This window comes from Mobula birostris, chromosome X (genome assembly GCF_030028105.1).
Source record: "Mobula birostris isolate sMobBir1 chromosome X, sMobBir1.hap1, whole genome shotgun sequence".
NCBI classification, from domain to species: Eukaryota; Metazoa; Chordata; class Chondrichthyes; order Myliobatiformes; family Myliobatidae; genus Mobula; species Mobula birostris.
Window position 1 is genome coordinate 10183485 of NC_092402.1, and position 19510 is coordinate 10202994.

Sequence of the window (19510 nt, forward strand, 5' to 3'; positions counted from 1 at the left end):
GCGAATTCTCCTTCCAGTAAAACAGAAAGTTTCCCTCCTCCTCCCCTCTTCTTCCATTCCCTACTCTGGCCTCTTACCTCTCCTTCTCGCCTATCACCTCCCCTCCTCGGCTTTGTCCCACAGTCCACTTCCCTCTCCTATCAGATTCCTTCTTCTTCAGCCCTCGGCCTTTTTCCTCCAATCACCTCCCAGCTTCTTCCTTCATCTCCCCGCTTTCTCCCCACCCAACCTGTCATCTTCGAGCCCCTCCTTCCCCCTCCCCTCCCATCTCTCTATTCTGGTATCCTCCCCCTTTCCTTCCCAGTCCTGAAAAAGGGTCTCGGCCCGAAACGTCGACTGTTTGTTAATTTGGTATGCGTTATTAATCACCATCGGCGCTGCCCGACCTGCTGAGTTCCTCCAGCGTTTTTGCGTGTGTCTGTCAGCTGCCTGGTTCCCAAGTCTAAAAGGGGGCCTTGTCCAATCTGTGAAGACGCAGGGGGAACTGAATCAGACCTCAGTACCGGTAAACGTTGAGGACATTCGGCCCATCAGGGTTTATCCCACCAACGGCCCGAACCTATGCCAGGACTCAGCTCTCCCTCAGGACACGAAACAACAGAACTCATTACAGGCATGACCCTGTAACCCGCTCCAAGATCTAACCCTTCCCTCCCACATAGTCCTTCACTTCCCTTCCATCCCTGTTCCGATCTAACCATCCCTCAAGTCTCCCTCGTGTGTCTGCCTCTGCCACCACCCATGGCAATGTGTCCCACCGCTCACTGTGTAAAAACACCTACCGCTGAGGCCCCCCTACACTTTCCTCCGATCAGCTTGAAAATGGTGCCGTAGCATGGCAGGCTCCAGGCCGAGTACGGGGGGGGGGGGGCCATCCCTACGGGTCAGTATGGGTACGATGGGCCGAGCGGTCTGTCTCCATGACACAAAGCAGCTGGTTGTGGACGACAGGAGGAATGGAGACGGGCTAGCCCCTATTGACATCAATGGATCTGGGGTTAGGAGGGGGAACAGCTTTGAGTTCCTTGGCATAAACATCACTGAGGCCCACACGTGGTCTATACATACCGGCTATGTGGTTGAAGAAGTTTTGTGTGGGCCCCCAAATCCTAAGGACTTTCGACATGTAACGGCCTTTGCCCCCACTGACTCGGGTTGCCTGGGGTGAATAGCCGTCGACCCCGCCAAACAGTGCAAATATTTTGGTGCGGATACGGTGTGAGGCGCCCAATGATCAGCCACGGCACAAATATCAAACAATATACCAAGTGTGAGTAAAGAATTATACTTTATAGCAAGTTTTGGTTATGGGTCAGTTACAACAACTAAAAGTAAGTAACTTAACAGTCTTGTGCACATAATATTTCAATACGTTGGAGCTCTCACCACCGATTCCATCTGCAACGTTCTTCCGAGACTCCGGCCACCCTCCGAACCCCCGAGGTCCGGTATCCACCACCCTGGAACCGCTGTCCGTTCCCCGCACGTCTGCCCTCTCTGCTCACCTCCCGAGAAAAGCCCGCGCTCCTCAACTCAGCGCACATATACAAGATAACATAACATGACTTCCATTGGCTAGCAAATGAATACAATTCCCATTATCACACTGTAAAACCCAAACATTGCTGATACAGAGAACCCCTTGCTCAGCAGTTAACAGTACGAGAAGCCATTTTGGTAATAAGCGATTAACAGATAACAGTCCAGCTAATATTACTGAGGACCCTACATACAGGGGCACAATTGAGAGCATCCTGACTGGCTGGTATGGAAATTGTCGGGACGGGAATCGGAATCGGAGTTCCTGGGAAGTTCGGCTTGTGTCGGACGGTGCGGAGTTGCTCGACCCAGCAGTCGCCCCCCCCATCCCTCCCTCCTCCCGACAATTTATGACAGACTACACCTGCCCATACACCTCCTCCCTCACCTCCACTCGAGGGCCCAAACGCTGCTTCTGGGCAAGGCAACGTTTCACCTGCAGCTCTGCTGGGGGGGCGCCCATTGTGTCCAGTGCTCCCGATGCGGCCTCCTCTACCCCAGCGAGACCCGCGAAATCGTGGGGGGGGGGGGGGAACCGCTTCGTCCGGCACCTCCTCTCCATCTGAACTTATCGATGGCCAAACATTTCAACTCCCGTTCCCGTTCCCGTTGCGACATGTCGGTCCACGGCCTCCTCCTGTGCCGTGATGGAGCCACCCTCAGGGTGGAGGAGCAATAGCTTATATTCCGTCTGGGTAGCCTCCAACCCGACGGCATGGATATCGATTTCTCCTTCTGGTAAACAAATTTTAACCCCTCCCCCTTCTATTCCCTACCCTGGCCTCTTACCTCTTCTCACCTGCCCCTGGGCCCACTCTCCTCTCCTATCAGATTCCTCCCTCTCCAGTCCTTTACCTTTTCCACCCACCTGGCTTCACCTATCACCTCCTTTCCCCTCCCACCACCTTTTTATTCTGCTGTCTTTCCCCCTGCCCGTGTGTGGGCACGTGGCCAAGTGGTTAAGGCATTGGGCTAGCAACCTGAAGGTCGTGAGTTTGAGCCCCAGCTGAGGGAACGTGTTGTGTCCTTGATCAAGGCACTTAATCACACATTGACACCGGTGCCAAGCTGTATGGGTCCTAATGCCCTTCCCTTGGACAACATGGGTGTCGTGGAGAGAAGAGACTTGCAGCATAGGCAACTGCTAGTCTTTCATACAACCTTGCTCAGGCCTGCATCCTGGAGAGTGAAGACTTTCCAGGCGCAGATCCATGGTCTCGCAAGACTAACGGATGCCTTCCCCCTTCCTTCCCAGTCCTGAAGAAGGGTTTTGCCCCGAGGAGTCGACTGTTTAATCCTCTCCATCGATGTTCCCTGACCTCCTGGTTCCCTCCGGCATTTTGTGTGTGTGTGTGTGTTGCTTTCTCTTTCTGCTGTCTTTTTCCACGACATATTTAATTTAATTTTTTTTATATATTTCTTATTGTAATTTATTTAATTACCTTGGTAGCTTTATATCACAAGATGCTAGAAGTAAAGTAGAAATAAAAAGAAGAATTGCCATTGCCAAAACCAGCTTCCAACAAAATGAAACCCATTTTTACCGACAGACACATTTCTATGACAACAAGGCTTAGGCTACTAAAATGTTACATCCGGTCAATCTTGCTGTATGCTTCCGAAACATAGACCATAACACCAGAACTCCAAAGAAGCTTAGAAGCAGCAGAAATGTGGTTTCTTAGAAGATTGCTGAAAATATCATATAGAGATAGGGTAACTAATGGGACAGTAATCCAACGTGCCCACACAAAAAGATCTTTAATGAGAACATTAAATGAGAGGAGACTCAAATTCCTGGGCCATGTCATCGGAAAGGGGGAAACAGAATGCCTTACATTACAAGGTCGTATGCCTGGGAAATGCGGAAGAGGAAGGCAAAGAAGAAAATATATGGACACTGTGAAAGAACTAACGGAACTAAGTGTGCAAGATATCATTGACGCCGTGAGGGATCGTTCAATGTGGAGTGCCATGATCGCCCAAGCGTGTAATGTGCAAGGAACATGAAGAAGAAGAAGATTGTAATTCATAGTTTTTTTCTAATATGTTTGGCACTGTGCTGCTGTTGCAAAACAACAAATTTCATGACATCAACCGGTGATACGAAACCTGATTCCAATTCTGATTGTGACGGGAAACACAGGCGATATCCCAGGGACAACCTCTGGCTCTTCCCCGCTTATTTCATCCGCAGGGAAAGAACCCGGATGAAGTACAAAGTTCAAAGCAAATTTGCTATCAAGCTACATATATGTCACCATAGACAACCCTGAGATTCGTTTTCTTCCGGCCATTGACAGTAAACACAAAGAAACACAACAGAATAAATTAGACAACACAAAACAACACAGGCAAATAACCAGTCCGCAAAGGACACCAAACCGTGCCAATACAAAATGAGAAAATAGCCAAAATAATAATAACAATTTTAAAATAAGCAATAAATATCGAGAACGCGAGTTCTGGAGTTCTTTGAAAGTGAGTCTGTAGGTTGTGGGAACACTTCAGTGTTGAGGTGAGTGAAGTTGTCCACGCTGGTTCAGGAGCTTGATGGTTGAGGGGTAATAACTGTTCCTGAACCTGGTGGTGTGGGACCTGAGGCTCCTGTACCTCCTTCCTGATGGTTGAGGGGTAATAACTGTTTCTGAACCTGGTGGTGTGGGACCTGAGGCTCCTGTACCTCCTTCTTGATGGTTGAGGGGTAATAACTGTTTCTGAACCTGGTGGTGTGGGTCCTGAGGCTCCTGTACCTCTTTCCTATTGGTTGAGGAGTAATAACTGTTCCTGAACCTGGTGGTGTGGGTCTTGAGGCTCCTGTACCTCCTTCCTGATGGTTGAGGGGTAATAACTGTTACTAAACCTGGTGGTGTGGGTCCTGAGGCTCCTGTACCTCCTTCCTGATGGTTGAGGGGTAATAACTGTTACTAAACCTGGTGGTGTGGGTCCTGAGCCTCCTGTACCTCTTTCCTGATGGTTGAGGGGTAATAACTGTTACTAAACCTGGTGGTGTGGGTCCTGAGGCTCCTGTACCTCTTTCCTGATGGTTGAGGGGTAATAACTGTTACTAAACCTGGTGGTGTGGGTCCTGAGGCTCCTGTACCTCACCTGGTGGTGTGGGTCTTGAGGCTCCTGTTCTCCTTCCTGATGGTTGAGGGGTAATAACTGTCCCTGAACCTGGTGGTGAGGGTCTTGAGGCTCCTGTTCTCCTTCCTGTTGGTTGAGGGGGAATAACTGTTCCTGAACATGGTGGTGTGGGTCCTGACGCCCCTGTACCTCCATCGTGATGGAGACAGTGAGAAGAAAGCACGTCCTGGGTAGTGGAGGTCCTCGATGATAGATGCTGCTTTCCTGCGACTCTACCCCACCAAATGAACATTTTCAACGGACTCTCAAAAAGTGTGAAGATAATATCTAAGAAGGAAAAAACACTTCAGAATCCTAAAAACTGCAGCGGCCTCTGTGTTGTAGAAAAATTCTTATTACAGAGATAATGGAAAAAAATGATAAGAAGATTCAGTTGCCAGATAGCGGGACCAACTGATTAAAACTCCCAGGAAGGTTGGAGGGGGGTGGGATGGGTTGGTGGTGGCTGTGATATTCTTTGGAAGAAAGCTAGGGGTGACCTCAGAGCAGACTGTGAGATGGTGAAGGAGCAGAATTAGACCACTCACCCATCGAGTCTGCTCTGCCATTCCATCATGGCTGGTATACTATCCCTCTCAACCCCACTCTCCTGCCTTCTCCCCGTAACCTTTGACGCCCCGACTAATCAAGAACCTATTGACCTCCAGTTTAAATATGACTCACCTCCATTCTGAAGAGTCATCCCTGTATTCTAAGACTGTGCTCTTTGGTCCTAGACTCCCGCATTACAGAAACATCCTCTCCACATCCACTCTATCTGTGCCCTCTGGTCCTAGACTCCCCCACTATAGGAAACATCCTCTCCACATCCACTCTATCTGTGTCCTCTGGTCCTAGACTCACCCACTATAGGAAACATCCTCTCCACATCTACTCTATCTGTGCCCTCTGGTCCTAGACTCCCCCACTACAGTAAACATCCTCTCCACATCCACTCTATCTGTGCCCTCTGGTCCTAGATTCGCCCATTATAGGAAACATCCTCTCCATATCCACTCTATCTGTGTCCTCTGGTCCTAGACTCCTCCACTATAGGAAACATCCTCTCCACATCCACTCTATCTGTGTCCTCTGGTCCTAGACTCCCCCCACTATAGGAAACATCTTCTCCACATCCACTCTATCTGTGTCCTCTGGTCCTAGACTCCCCCACTATAGGAAACATCCTCTCCACATCCACTCTATCTGTGTCCTCTGGTCCTAGACTCCCCCACTATAGAAAACATCCTCTCCGGATCCACTCTATCTGTGCCCTCTGGTCCTAGACTCCCCCACTATCGGAAACATCCTCTCCCTATCCACTTAATCTTCAATAGGTTTCAATGAGATTACCCCACCATTCTTCGAAACTCCAGTGAGTACAGGCCCAGAGCCATCAAGCACGCCTCATACATTAACCCTTTCATTCCCAGGATCATCCTTAACCACCTCCTCTGGATGCTTTCCAATGTCAGCACATCCTTCCTTAGATGAGGCATCCAAAACGGCTCACAGTGCTCAAGTGAGGCCCCACTGGTGCCTTGTAATACCTCAACATTTAACCCTTTCTTTATAGTCTATTTCTCTGAAATGAATGCCAACATTGCATTTGCCTTCCTCACCACCGACCGAGCCTGCAATGTAACCTTCAGAGAGTCCGGCACGAGGGCTGTCAACTTCCTTTGCACCTCTCACTTTTGAATTTGCTCCCCATTTTGAAAATAGTATATCCCTTTATTCCTTTGTCCAAGGTGCATGACTATGCAATTCTGGAGACTGTATTCTATCTTTGCCCGTTCTCTCAATCTGACAAAGTCATTCTGCAAACTCCCTGCTTCCTCAACACCACCTGTCTTTGTACCATTTTGCACACATTCCGTCATCTGAATCATTGACATATAATGTGAAGTGTAGCAGTCCCAATACACTCCACCAGACGACACAGATAGAGTGGATGTGGAGAGGATGTTTCCTATAGTGGGGGAGGCTAGGACCAGAGGACACAGATAGAGTGGATGTGGAGAGGATGTTTCCTATAGTGGGGGAGTCTAGGACCAGAGGACACAGATAGAGTGGATGAGGAGAGGATGTTTCCTATAGTGGGGGAGTCTAGGACCAGAGGACCACATAGAGTGCATGTGGAGAGGATGTTTCCTATAGTGGGGGAGTCTAGGACCAGAGGACACAGATAGAGTGGATGTGGAGAGGATGTTTCCCATAGTGGGTGCACCTAAGACCAGAGGACACAGATAGAGTGCATGTGGGAGGATGTTTCCTATAGTGGGGGAGTCTAGGACCAGAGGACACAGATAGAGTGGATGTGGAGAGGATGTTTCCTATAGTGGGGGGAGTCTAGGACCAGAGGGCACAGGTAGAGTGGATGTGGAGAGGATGTTTCCTATAGTGGGGGGAGTCTAGGATCAGAGGGCACAGATAGAGTGGATGTGGAGAGGATGTTTCCTATAGTGGGGGAGTCTAGGACCAGAGGACACAGATAGAGTGGATGTGGAGAGGATGTTTCCTATAGTGGGGGAGTCTAGGACCAGAGGACCAGATAGAGTGGATGTGGAGAGGACGTTTCCTATAGTGAGGGAGTCTAGGATAAGAGGACCAGATAGAGTGGATGTGGAGAGGATGTTTCCTATAGTGGGTGCACCTAAGACCAGAGGACACAGATAGAGTGCATGCGGGAGGATGTTTCCTATAGTGGGGGAGTCTAGGACCAGAGGGCACAGATAGAGTGGTCCCTGTCGACACAACTAATCACTGGCAGCCAACCAGAATCCGCCCTTTTGTTCCTGCTCTTTACCTCCTGCCAGTCAGCCAATCTTCTAACCCTAATGCGTCCAATGATTTCTGTGTTAAAAAAAAATCTTCCCCTGATATCCCCTCCCTAGACTTTCCTCCAATCACCTTAAGACACAGCATAACAACAGTGAGCCCACACCACCAGTTACACCACATGACCAATCCTTACGTCTTTGGAATGTGGGAGGAAACTGGAGCCCCTGGGGAAAAACCCACGCTGTCACGATACAAACTCCTTACCGGCAGCGCTGGGGATTGAACGCCAATTGCTGGCGGCCATAAAGCCTCTTGCTAATCGCTACGACACTGTGCTTGTCCATTGGTTGACTGCGTAATAACTGTTCCTGAACCTGGTGGTGTAAGTACTGAGGCTCCTGTACCTCCTTCCTGATGGTTGAGGGGTAATAACTGTTCCTGAACCTGGTGGTGTGGGTCCTGAGGCTCCTGTACCTCCTTCCTGATGGTTGAGGGGTAATGACTGTTCCTGAACCTGGTGGTGTGGGTCCTGAGGCTCCTGTACCTCCTTCCTGATGGTTGAGGGGTAATAACTGTCCCTGAACCTGGTGGTGTGAGTCCTGAGGCTCTTGTACCTCCTTCCTGATGGTTGAAGGGTAATAACTGTTCCTGAACCTGGTGTTGTGAGTCCTGAGGCTCCTGTACCTCCGTCCTGATGGCAGCTGTGAAGACAGATCGTGTCCTGGACGGTTGGTGAGGGGGAGGGTTCTTGATTTCGGGCTCTGCTTTCCTGCAGCAGCGTTCCTTGTAGGTGCGCTCGATGGCAGGGAGGGCTGTACCAGTGATGGACTGGGGCCCTATCCACTACTACTCCAATTGAGGGCATTGGCATTTCCATACCAGGCTGCGATGGGGACCGGCCCAATAGGTTCTCTACAGCATTAACCTGAGAAAACAGCATTCTCAGTTAACTAGATCTATCTATCCAAGACTTTATCTCTTCTACAGCGGGACGGCCACTAGTGACCACGGGACAATTAGAACCCACTTTCGACAACGTGTGGTGGGGAGGCGCTAGACGAAAGCACAATCGTGTCAGCTTTTAAGAAGGGAGAAAACTTGAGGGATAGATTGGTCAGCCCCAAACTGTGGGGGAGGAAACTGTGGGAGGTGAAAACCCTTACTAATGTCTAAAAGCATTTAGGAGGGAGCCTCTGCAAAGTGGGGCCAGGGAGAGCAGGGGGTAACCAGTGAACAGTAGAACGTAGTACATGTAGCTCAGTGTCGACTCTGCCCTGTCACAGGGAGCAGCCTCAGAGTCAGACTCGCAGGACACCTCAGCGACATTGCAAAGGAAGGCCAGAGCGGAGCTGTTGACAGGCATTTCCAGCAACATGGCATCCAGTCTTCAGAGATCCTGGGCCTGGGGGTTAACACGAGCTGGTCAAGCCTTCAGAGAAAAGCTGCAGAGGGGAATCGCATTGAAACGCTACAAAACCCGCTCCCCAAATGCTTAGAACACATCTGCCCCTAAATGGTCTCAAGCCTAACAACTAGGCCTATAAATTCTGACTGGATTTATAAAATTAGAACTTTCAGTATATGATGACAGATTCGATCCAGACTGCAGACCCCCACGCACAGAGAGGCAGAGGAGATCACCGAGAACTACACAAAGCAGAGGTGGTGTCTCCTCTTTAAGCCCTCATTACAGAACTCTCGAGGCAGACCAACTCAAATGGCACCTCACCCCATCCCACAGGTAGATATGCGGCATCTCTCTCTCTCCCCACCAGGCCTACCCTTTCTCTCCTCGCCAGGCCTCCCTCCCTCCCTCTCTCTTTCCCCTCCCAACCAGGCCTACACTCTCTCTCCCCGCCAGGCCTCCCTCCCTCTCTCTCTCTGACTGCCAGGCCTCCCTCCCTCCCTCTCTCTCTGCCTGCCAGGCCTCCCCCCGTCCTTCTCTCTCTGCCTACCAGGCCTCCCTCCCTCCCTCTCTCTCTCTCTCTTCCCCCCCCCCACCAGGCCTACCCTCTCTCTCCCCGCCAGGCCCTCCCTCCTCCCTCTCTCTCCCTCCCTCCCTTTCTCTCTCCCTCTCCCTACCCTCCTCTCTCTCTCTCTCTCTCTCTCTCTCTCTCTCTCTCTCTCTCTCTCTCTCTCTCTCTCTCTCTCTCTCTCTCTGCCCACCAGGCCCTCCCTCCCTCTCTCTTCCCTGCAGGCCTCCCTCTTTCTTGGCCCCCGCCAGGCCCTCACCTCCGATATCAGCCCGAGAACAGCCTCCTTGGTTAATCGACACGATGTGCCTTCCTGCGCAGGACTTCATCTCTCACAAACAAATTTCTACCTTTCACGAAGTTTCACAGTCAATTTGAAAGATGTTTGCCTTCTCCAGTATCTCCTCAGAGGCCGATTCTTTCCCTGAGAGTGTAATATTGCTTCTGTGTGATCTACACAGTCCATTACACAGGAAGACATTGATGATTAAACACTGCATTCGTTGCACAGGGGAATTCAGAAGGGCGCCAACGTTTCTTGAAAGCTAATTAAAATAAACATTTTTAGGAAGAGACAAAGGGATTTTAGTCTGAACCAGTCTATTTGGCCTCTGCGCTTTGACTGTCATCCTCATCACTGCCTTCTGCCTCCTACCTCTGCCCGTTCCCTCTGAAGAAATACGGAGTTCTGTCCCGGGAAGCATGGAGAGATCCCGTTTGGACGGTCCAAACTTGGGAGGCAGAGTCCAGGGTTGGTGGCCGGGATTCCTTGCAGAGGGATCTTGGGATGCAGGTCCACAGAACTGGCTTGCCCACAGAAGGCAAAGAGTGGTAGTAGACAGGTCATATTCTCCATGGAGATCAGTGACCAGTGGTGTGCCTCAGGGATCTGTTCTTTGTGATTTTTATAAATGACCTGGATGAGGAAGAGGAGGGGTGTATTAGTAAATTTGCTGATGACACAAAGGTTGGAGGTGTTGTGGATAGTGTGGAGGGCTGTCAGGGGTTACAATGGGACATTGACAGGATGCAAAACTGGGCTGAGAAGTGACAGATGGAGTTCAACCCAGATCAATGTGAGGTGCTTCATTTTGGTAGGTCAAATATGATGGCAGAATATAATATTAATGGTAAGACTCTTGGCAGTGTGGAGGATCAGAGGGATCTTGGGGTCTGAATCCGTAGGACACTCAAAGCTGCTATGCAGGTTGACTCTGTGGTTAAGAAGGCATACAGTGCATTGGCCTTCATTAACCATGGGAAATAGTTTAAGAGCCGAGAGTTAATGTTACAGCTGTATAGGATCCTGGTCAGACCCCACTTGGAGTACCGTGCTCACTTCACTATAGGAAGGATGTGGAAACCACAGAAAGGGTGCAGAGGAGATTTACAAGGATGTTGCCTGGATTGGGGAGCGTGCCTTATGAGAATAGGTTGAGTGAACTCGGCCTTTTCTCCTTGGAGCGACGGAGGATGAGAGGTGACCTGATAGAGGTGTACAAGATGATGAGAGGCATTGATCGTGTGGATAGTCAGAGGCTTTTTCCCAGGGCTGAAATGACTAGCACAAGAGGGCACAGTTTTAAGGTGCTTGGAAGTAGGTACAGAGGAGATGTCAGGGGTAAGTTTTTTATGCAGAGAGTGATGAGTGTGGGGAATGGGCTGCCGGCAATGGTGGTGGAGGTGGATATGATAGGGTCTTTTAAGAGACTCCTGGATAGGGACATGGAGCTAAGAAATATAGAGGGCTATGGGTAACCCTAGGTAATTTCTAAGGTAAGGACATGTTCAGCACAGCTTTGTGGGCCAAAGGGCCTGTATTGTGCTGTAGGTTTTCTGTGTTTGTAGTGTGTGTGTATATATATATATATATATATATATATATATATATGATGCGTAAGACTTTTGCACAGTACTGTTGTAATTTTATGTATTGCCCTGTACTGCTGCCACAAAAAACAACAAATTTCATGACATATGTGAGTGATGATAAACCTGATTCTGATCTGGGTCTCTATTGTGGACTGGGAGTGGGAAGGGGGCAGGGAAAGGGGAATCATGGTTGGGAAAAGGGGAAGGGAGAAGGGAGGGAGTGGGAAACACCAGAGAGACATTCTGTAATGATCAATAAACCAATTGTTTGGAATCAAATGACCTTGCCTGGTGTCTCAGGGCCCTGCGGCCTCTCCTGTTGGAATTGCTGTCCCAGGCCATGAAGGGCACATCCTTTGGCCCGTAATATTGAACCCTGCCTCCACGAAGTCTCCGACAGTCAGGGAAAACATGGAAGAAGAATCTTCCAATTGTCCAACAACCGCCCCCCGTCAGCTGATACATTCATCCTCCTCTGTGCAGAGTGGAGGAGGTGACGTTGAGAGTCTAGTTCGGATGCAGATTGGTTTGTGTGAACAGGAGAGAGTCTGCAGATGCTTGAAATCCAGAGCATCACACACACAAGCGCACAACAGGCTGGCGGAACCCAGCAGGTCAGGCAGCGCCTGTGGAAATGAATAGACAGTCGACGTCTTGGGCCGAGGCCCTTCATCAGGACTGGAAAGGAAAGGGGAAGAGGCCGGAATAGAAAAGTGGGGTGAGGGGGATGGAGGAGAGCTGGAAGGTGATGGGTGAAGCCAGGTGGGTGGGGGAGGTGAAGGGCTGCGGGGGGTGGGGAAGGAATCTGATCGGAGAGGAGAGTGGACCGTGGGAGAAAGGGAAGGAGGAGGGACACCAGGGGGAGGTGATGGGTAGGAAAGGTAAAGGGCTGGAGTGGAAGGAATCTGATCAGAGAGGAGAGTGGACCATGGGAGAAAGGGAAGGAGTAGGGACACCAGGGGGAGGTGATGGGTGGGAAAGGTAAAGGGCTGGAGAGGAAGGAATCTGATGGGATAGGAGAGTGGACCATGGGAGAAAGAGAAGGAGGGACACCAGGGGGAGGTGATGGGTGGGAAAGGTAAAGGGCTGGAGAGGAAGGAATCTGATCGGAGAGGAGAGTGGACCATGGGAGAAAGGGAAGGAGGAGGGACACCAGGGGGAGGTGATGGGTGGTAAAGGTAAAGGGCTGAAGAAGAAGGAATCTGATCGGAGAGGAGAGTGGACCGGGGGAGAAAGGGAAGGAGGAGGGGACTCAGGGGGAGGTGATAGGCAGGTGAGAAGAGGTAATAGGTCAGGATGGGGAGTAGAAGAAGAGAGGAGGAAAGGGAGGGATTTTTTTTTAACCGGGAAGGAGAAATCGATGTTCATGCCATCAGATGGGAGGCTACCCGGACAGACTACCAGGTGTTGCTCCTCCACCCTGAGGGTAGCCTCATCGTGGCACGAGAGGAGACAGTGGACCGTCGGAATGGGAACGGGGATGGGCAGCTGAATGTCCGGCCGCTGGGAAGTTCCGCTTTTGGTGGGCGGAGCGGAGGTGTTCGGCAAGGTGGGTCCCCAGTTTACGTTGGGTCTCACCGGTACAGAGGAGGCCGCATCGGGAGCACCGGGTACAATGAGCAGACCCAGCAAGTTCGCAGGTGAAGAGCTGTCTCACCTGGAAGGGCTGTTTGGAGGCGAGGGAGGAGGTGAATGGGGCAGGGGAAGAATTTCCGTTGCTTGTAGGGTTGAGGAGATTAGTGAGGAGAGACAATTGGAGAAGGGAATCATCCCTTGGAGAGGGCGACAACCCCCTCACCCACCCCCCCCCCCGTGGAAAGCAGAGAGCGGAGGGGAGGTAAAGACGTGTCTGGGCGTCGGATCCCGTTGAAGATGGCGGAAGTTCTGGAGAATGTTGTGTTGGAAGCAGAGGCTCCTGGGGTGGTAGGTGAGGACAGCTTCAATTGCGGAGGAAGGGAGCCCTCATTCTTTGAAGATGGAGGACATCTCTGATGACCTGGAAAGGAAAGTCTCATCCAGGGAAGAGATGCATTGAGGATGAAGAAAGTGAGAAAGTGGAATGGGATTTCAACAGGGAGGGAAGAGGTATAGTCGAGATAACCCTGGAAGTTCATAGTTTTAGGAGAGATGTCGGTTGACAATTTGTCTCCACCGATGGAGACAGGGAGATCAAGAAAGGGGAGGGAGGTGTGAGGAATAGACCAAGTAAATTTAAGGGCAGGGTGGAAGCTGGAGGCAAAGTTGGCGATCTCAGCATGGGTGCAGGGAGCAGCACCAATGCAGTCATCGACGCAGTGCAGGAAAGAGTGGGTGAGCGTTACCCGGGAAGGCTTGGAACATGAACTGTTCCGAGTAGCCATCGAAAGGGTCGGCAGCGCTGAGGCCCCTGCTGTTTTCGGTGAAGCACCTGGAAATTTTTGTCATGTGCAAGGTACTTCTGACGGGTGGCTCATACTGCAGGCAAGCTCACATCTCTCCTTAAAGATTCAAAGTAGGTTTACTGTCAAATTATGTATGCAGTATACAACCCGGATATTCGCCTCCCCCACAGTCAGCTATGAGACAAAGGAACACCGTGGAACCAGCTCAAAGAAAAGTAGAACATGAGCACCAACCTCCCCCACTACGCGCCCAACCAAAAAAAAACACAAATTGCGGAAATGACGGGGAGAGAAAAAACACACAGAATAAAGCACAACGAAAAGAGACGGTGCGACTGGAAACCTCCTAGTGCTCTTGGACTGTCCACCGGTGTATTTAGGTGTTGGAAGGGTGGTGGGGGGGGCGGGGTCCTTGTTCTTCAACACATTTGCAACTCTCCCGGTGCATCCCTCCCGACCGTGACTGTTGACCTGTTTCACTTCTCTTCCCCCCACTTCCAGATCACAGTTTCTTCGGCTCGGAGTGGCGCAGGCGGCTCTGCCTGTTGAACACCAACATATTCTACTACTACAGCAGCGAGAAAGGTACGTGCCCTGTGCTCCCAGGCCCCGGCTGAGCCGCCGGTCTCGAGCTCAAGCCCAGGCTCGTGATTATTCCACAGAACGCACGGCGAGACCAAACGAAACATTGCTCCTCTGTGACAGAGGTGCAAAACACAGTGCATCCGGTCACACAGAGCACGTGTAGATACAATCCACCACATACAGTACAGTGCAAAATACTTAGGCACAGATATATATCTAGGATGGCCTAAAGCTTTTGCACAGTACTGTAGTAATTTTATGTATTACACTGTACTGCTGCCACAAAAAAAACAAATTTCATAAGGTATGTAAATGATGATAATCCTGCTTCTGATCTGGGTCTTTATTGTGGACTGAGAGTGGGAAGGGGGGCAGGGAAAGGGGAGTTATGGTTGGGAAAAGGGGAAGGGAGAGGGAGGCACCAGAGAGACATTCTGTCACGATCAATAAATCGATGGTTTGGAATCAAATGACCTTGCCTGGTGTCTCAGGGCCGGGTGTGTCTGCAACCACCCCCCCCCCGACCCCACCCCTGCCACTCCTTCTCTGCCACCTGTCCCCACACCCCTCCCACGGCACTCCACCCTCACCATTCCCAACACCCTGTGCTCCAGTCAGATTTACAAACCCGCTGCCCGCTCCACGTTGGAAAACGCAGCGCAGTGCGGAAGATCTCCCGCTCACACAAGTGCCCAAGATGTTCTCACACAGTCCTGCATGTGGCAACGTGGGGCGGAGAGCGAGCAGAACGTCAGGCCAGTTCTGGCAGATAAAATTTGCCAAGCGCAGTCACGGTCGAGGGAAGGACCGCGGTCGCCCACGTCATGCAGGACAGCGCAAACTGAGTGAACTATGCAATGCCAACACCAGTTGCTGGAAGTCCAAAGCAACACACGCGAAACGCTGGGGGAGCTCGGCAGACCAGGCAGCGTGGATGGAGAGGAATAAACGGTCGACGTTTCAGGCCGGGACCGGGAAGGAAGAGGAGAAGTCAGAGTTAGAAGGTGTGGGGGCGGGAAGGGAGGAAGAAATACAAGGTGGCAGGCAATAGGTGGAACCGGGAGCGGGAGAGGTGGGGTTGAAGGGAAGAGCTGGGAAGTCGATTGGTGAACGAGGTAAAGGGCTGGAGAAGAGGGAATCGGACGGGAGAGGTGGAAACGTATTATTTGTGTCAGCATCCCGCAAGTACTGCCTTTCCCCCGGTACCAACATGGCATGGGCACAGTCCTTCCTGATCTGCGCGTACTTGGAACGTGGGAGGAAACTGGAGCGTCTGGGGGAAGCCCAGGCGGTCGAGGGGAGAGCGTACAAACACCGGGGTCGCCGGCGCCGAAAGACGATGAACGGGCCCACCGTGCCACCGTGCTGCGCGCAAGCCATCCCAAATCGCCCCCGTCGCTCTTCCGTTCCCTACCCAGCCACCCTCCAAACGCCCGCTTCCGCTGACGCCTTCTGTTTCCCCGCAGACAAGCAGCAGAGAGGTGCGTTCTACGTCCACGATGCCTACCTGGTCCAAAACCTCCGGAAGGATTCCAAGAAGAACTGCTGCTTTGAGGTCGTCAGCGTGGACAAGCAGGTTTATCAGGTAAGCCTAACTTCAGACGTGCAGCGGGCCAAACGGTAGTCGGTAATTCGTTTTATTATTGTCACCGGCCAGGCCTCACGTGGAGTGTCGTGAGCAGCTTTGGGCCCCGTGTCAAGGAGAGGATGTGCTGACACTGGAGAGGGTCCAGAGGAGATTCAGGAGAATGATCCTGGGAATGAAAGGGTTAACCTATGAGGAGCGTCGGAAGGCTCTGGGCCTGTACGCGCTGGAATTCAGAAGAATGAGGATTGGGGGGAGGCGGGGTCTCCTGGAAACCTGCCGAATGATGAAAGGTCTCCATAGAGTGGATGTGGAGAGGATGTTTCCTATCGTGAGGGAGTCTAGGACCAGAGGGCACAGATAGAGTGCATGGGGAGAGGATGTTTCCTATAGTGGGGGAGTCTAGGACCAGAGGACACAGAGTGGATGTGGAGAGGATGTTTCCTATAGTCGGGGAGTCTAGGACCAGAGGACACAGAGGATGTTTCCTATAGTGGGGGGAGTCTAGGACCAGAGGGTACAGATAGAGTTGATGTGGGGAGGATGTTTCCTATAGTGGGGGACTCTAGGACCAGAGGACACAGATAGAGTGGATGTGGAGAGGATGTTTCCTATAGTGGGGGAGTCTAGGACCAGAGGGCACAGATAGAGTGGATGTGGAGAGGATGTTTCCTATCGTGAGGGAGTCTAGGACCAGAGGGCACAGATAGAGTGGATGGGGAGAGGATGTTTCCTATAGTGGGGGAGTCTAGGACCAGAGGACACAGAGTGGATGTGGAGAGGATGTTTCCTATAGTAGGGGAGTCTAGGACCAGAGGACACAGAGGATGTTTCCTATAGTGGGGGGAGTCTAGGACCAGAGGGTACAGATAGAGTTGATGTGGGGAGGATGTTTCCTATAGTGGGGGACTCTAGGACCAGAGGACACAGATAGACTGGATGTGGAGAGGATGTTTCCTATAGTGGGGGAGTCTAGGACCAGAGGACACAGATAGACTGGATGTGGAGAGGATGTTTCCTATAGTGGGGGAGTCTAGGACCAGAGGACACAGATAGAGTGGATGTGGAGAGGATATTTCCTATGGTGGGGGAGTCTAGGACCAGAGGACACAGATAGCGTGGATGTGGAGAGGATGTTTCCTATAGTGGGGGAGTCTAGGACCAGAGGACACAGATAGAGTGGATGTGGAGAGGATGTTTCTTATAATGGGAGGGGCGTCTAGGATTAGAAGGCACAGCCTTAGAATAGAGGGACACCCATTTAGAACAGAAATGATGAGGAATTTCTTCAGCCAGAGAGTGGTGACTCTGTGGGATTCGTTGCCACAGACAGCTGTGGAGGCCAAGTCTTTATGTATGTTTAAGGCAGGGGTTGATAGATTCTTGATTGGTCAGGGCATGAAGGGATACTGGGAGAAGGCAGGAGATTGGGGCTGAGAGGGAAATTGGATCAGCCATGATGAAATGGCAGACCAGACTCGATGGGCCGAATGGCCTGATTCTGCCCCTATATCTCATGCTCTTATCTCTGGATTTGATGTTGACTGTTTAAAGTTAAGATTAGGAGGAATTTTAAAATTAAAGTAAAAACGTTCCTGCATCAAATCTGAAATTAGAAGAAGAAATAGCTGTTAGAAACCCTCGGCAGGTCGGGCAGCATTGCATCAGGCTAATGAGCCTCCGTTCAAAGGGTCTGTGATGCCAAGCGTTAACCGGAACTCCCTCTGCGGATTCTGCCTGCCCTGCCGTGTACTTCCAGGGCTTCCGATCTTTATATCGGGAGAGCTTCCCTCTCTCAGACGGTGGCGAACTGCTGGAATTCGCTACCCCAGAGAGAGCTCGGGCGCGGAGTCGACGAATTGGCTCAAAGCGGAGGCTGGCAGACTTTCAAACCGTCAGATCATTAGAACAGGCAAGAAAGTGGCGCTGACAGCCAGGTCCGATGAACTTGTCGGTGTTAGGTTGGACTTGAGAGAGCGAGGAGTCCCGTATCAAAAGCTCCCGTGTAATGCTCCTGTGAATGAGAACTAGAATCAGGGTTTAATAATACTGACACACGCTCAGCGGCTTTTCTACTGGCTACACCTGCTCGATGATGCAAATATCTAATCAGCCTATCATGTGGCAGCAACTCACTGCATAAAAGCATGCAGGCACGGTCAAGAGGCTCAGTTGTTGTTCGGACCAAACATCAGAATGGGGGAAGAAATGTGATCTGAGTGACTTTGACTGTGGAATGATTGTTGGTGCCAGACGGGGTGGTTTGAGTATCTCGGAAGTGCCTGATCTCCTGGGATTTTCGCACATGACGGTCTCTAGAGTTTACAGAGAGTGGTGTGAAAAGCAAAAAAAACATCCAGCGAGCGGCAGTTCTGGTGGGGGTGGAAACGCCCTGTTAATGAGAGAGGTCAGAGGAGAAGGGTCAGACTGGTTCAAGCTGATAGGAAGGCGACAGTAACTCAAATAACAACAGTGGTGTGCAGAAGAGCGTCTCTGCACACGCAAAGCACGTCGAACCTTGATGCGGATGGGCCACAGCAGCAGAAGACCACGGACGTCCACTCAGTGGCCACTTGATTAGGTACAGGGGGGTCGTTAATAAAATGGCCACTGAATGCATATCGTGATGTGTGTTGTTTTGCGACAGCAGTGCAGTGCAATCTATAAAAATATACTATAAATTACAATTTAAAACAATTTATGTATTTCTTTAATCATGACATGCTGTGTCGTAGGACATCATCATTATGTGCCATGTCGTATGACATGGGCGATCGTGGTCTTTCCACGGCCATGATTGTTCTTGGGAAATTTTTCCTACAGAAGTGGTTTGCCATCACTTCCTTCTGGGCAGTGACTTTACAAGATGGGTGACCCCCACAGGCATTATCAATATTCTTCAGAGATTGTCTGCCTGGGGTCAGTGGTCACATCACCAGGACTAGTGATCTGCACCGGCTGCTCGTACGACCGTCCACCACCTGCTCCCATGGTTTCACCCTGATCGGGGGCTAAGCAGGTGCTACACCTTGCCCAAGGGTGACCTGCAGGCTAGCGGAGTGAAGGAGCGCCTCACACCTCCTTTGGTAGAGATGTTATCTCCAACCTTGACACCCAATACTTGTGTAATGTATAAGTCTTGTGTTCCTGTGGAATGCCTGTGATGCCCTTTCAGTGTCCTCTTGCATTATCAGCACAGGGTAGAGGAGCAGAATTATGCCCATCGAGCCAAATGGCCTAGTTTTCCCTCTCGGAGCAGTCTCCTACCTTCTCCCCCCCTATCCGTTCACGCCCTGGCTGAACACTGATCTATCACTGCCTCGAGTATGCCCAATGACTCGGCCCGCAGGGAGACACAGGTTTTCTGCACAGTTGTGATGGGCCAATGGCTCAGGCAGGCCCAGGCGTTCAGGGAAAGGCTGGAATGACGGACTGACCCTGTTCTTGCTGTTCAGGGGGCAGAGCCAGCCAGCGCACCGGCTGTCCGTGGCTCTGAACTGTACCACGGGATTGTGTGTTACCGCCTGGCTCTGGGCCGTACTCTTGCCCGCTGGAGCATTCCGTGACACACGGCTGCCCGGTTTCTTAACTCCTCCGCACTACATTACGTCGCAGCCCTCGCACAGTTCTGCTCGGCTGCCCTGCATCGCTGGGGTGCCACCCTC

General features: G+C 51.3%; 1 protein-coding gene across 1 annotated transcript in view; it reads left to right on the forward strand.

Annotated features, from left to right (window-relative positions):
* Positions 1-19510, forward strand: part of LOC140191858 (src kinase-associated phosphoprotein 2-like) — a 256236-nt gene that overhangs the window by 9380 nt on the left and 227346 nt on the right. The window contains exons 4-5 of the mRNA XM_072249652.1: positions 14177-14260; positions 15727-15845. Coding sequence (XP_072105753.1) covers positions 14177-14260; positions 15727-15845 — 203 coding nt within the window. The remainder of the gene's footprint in view (positions 1-14176; positions 14261-15726; positions 15846-19510) is intronic.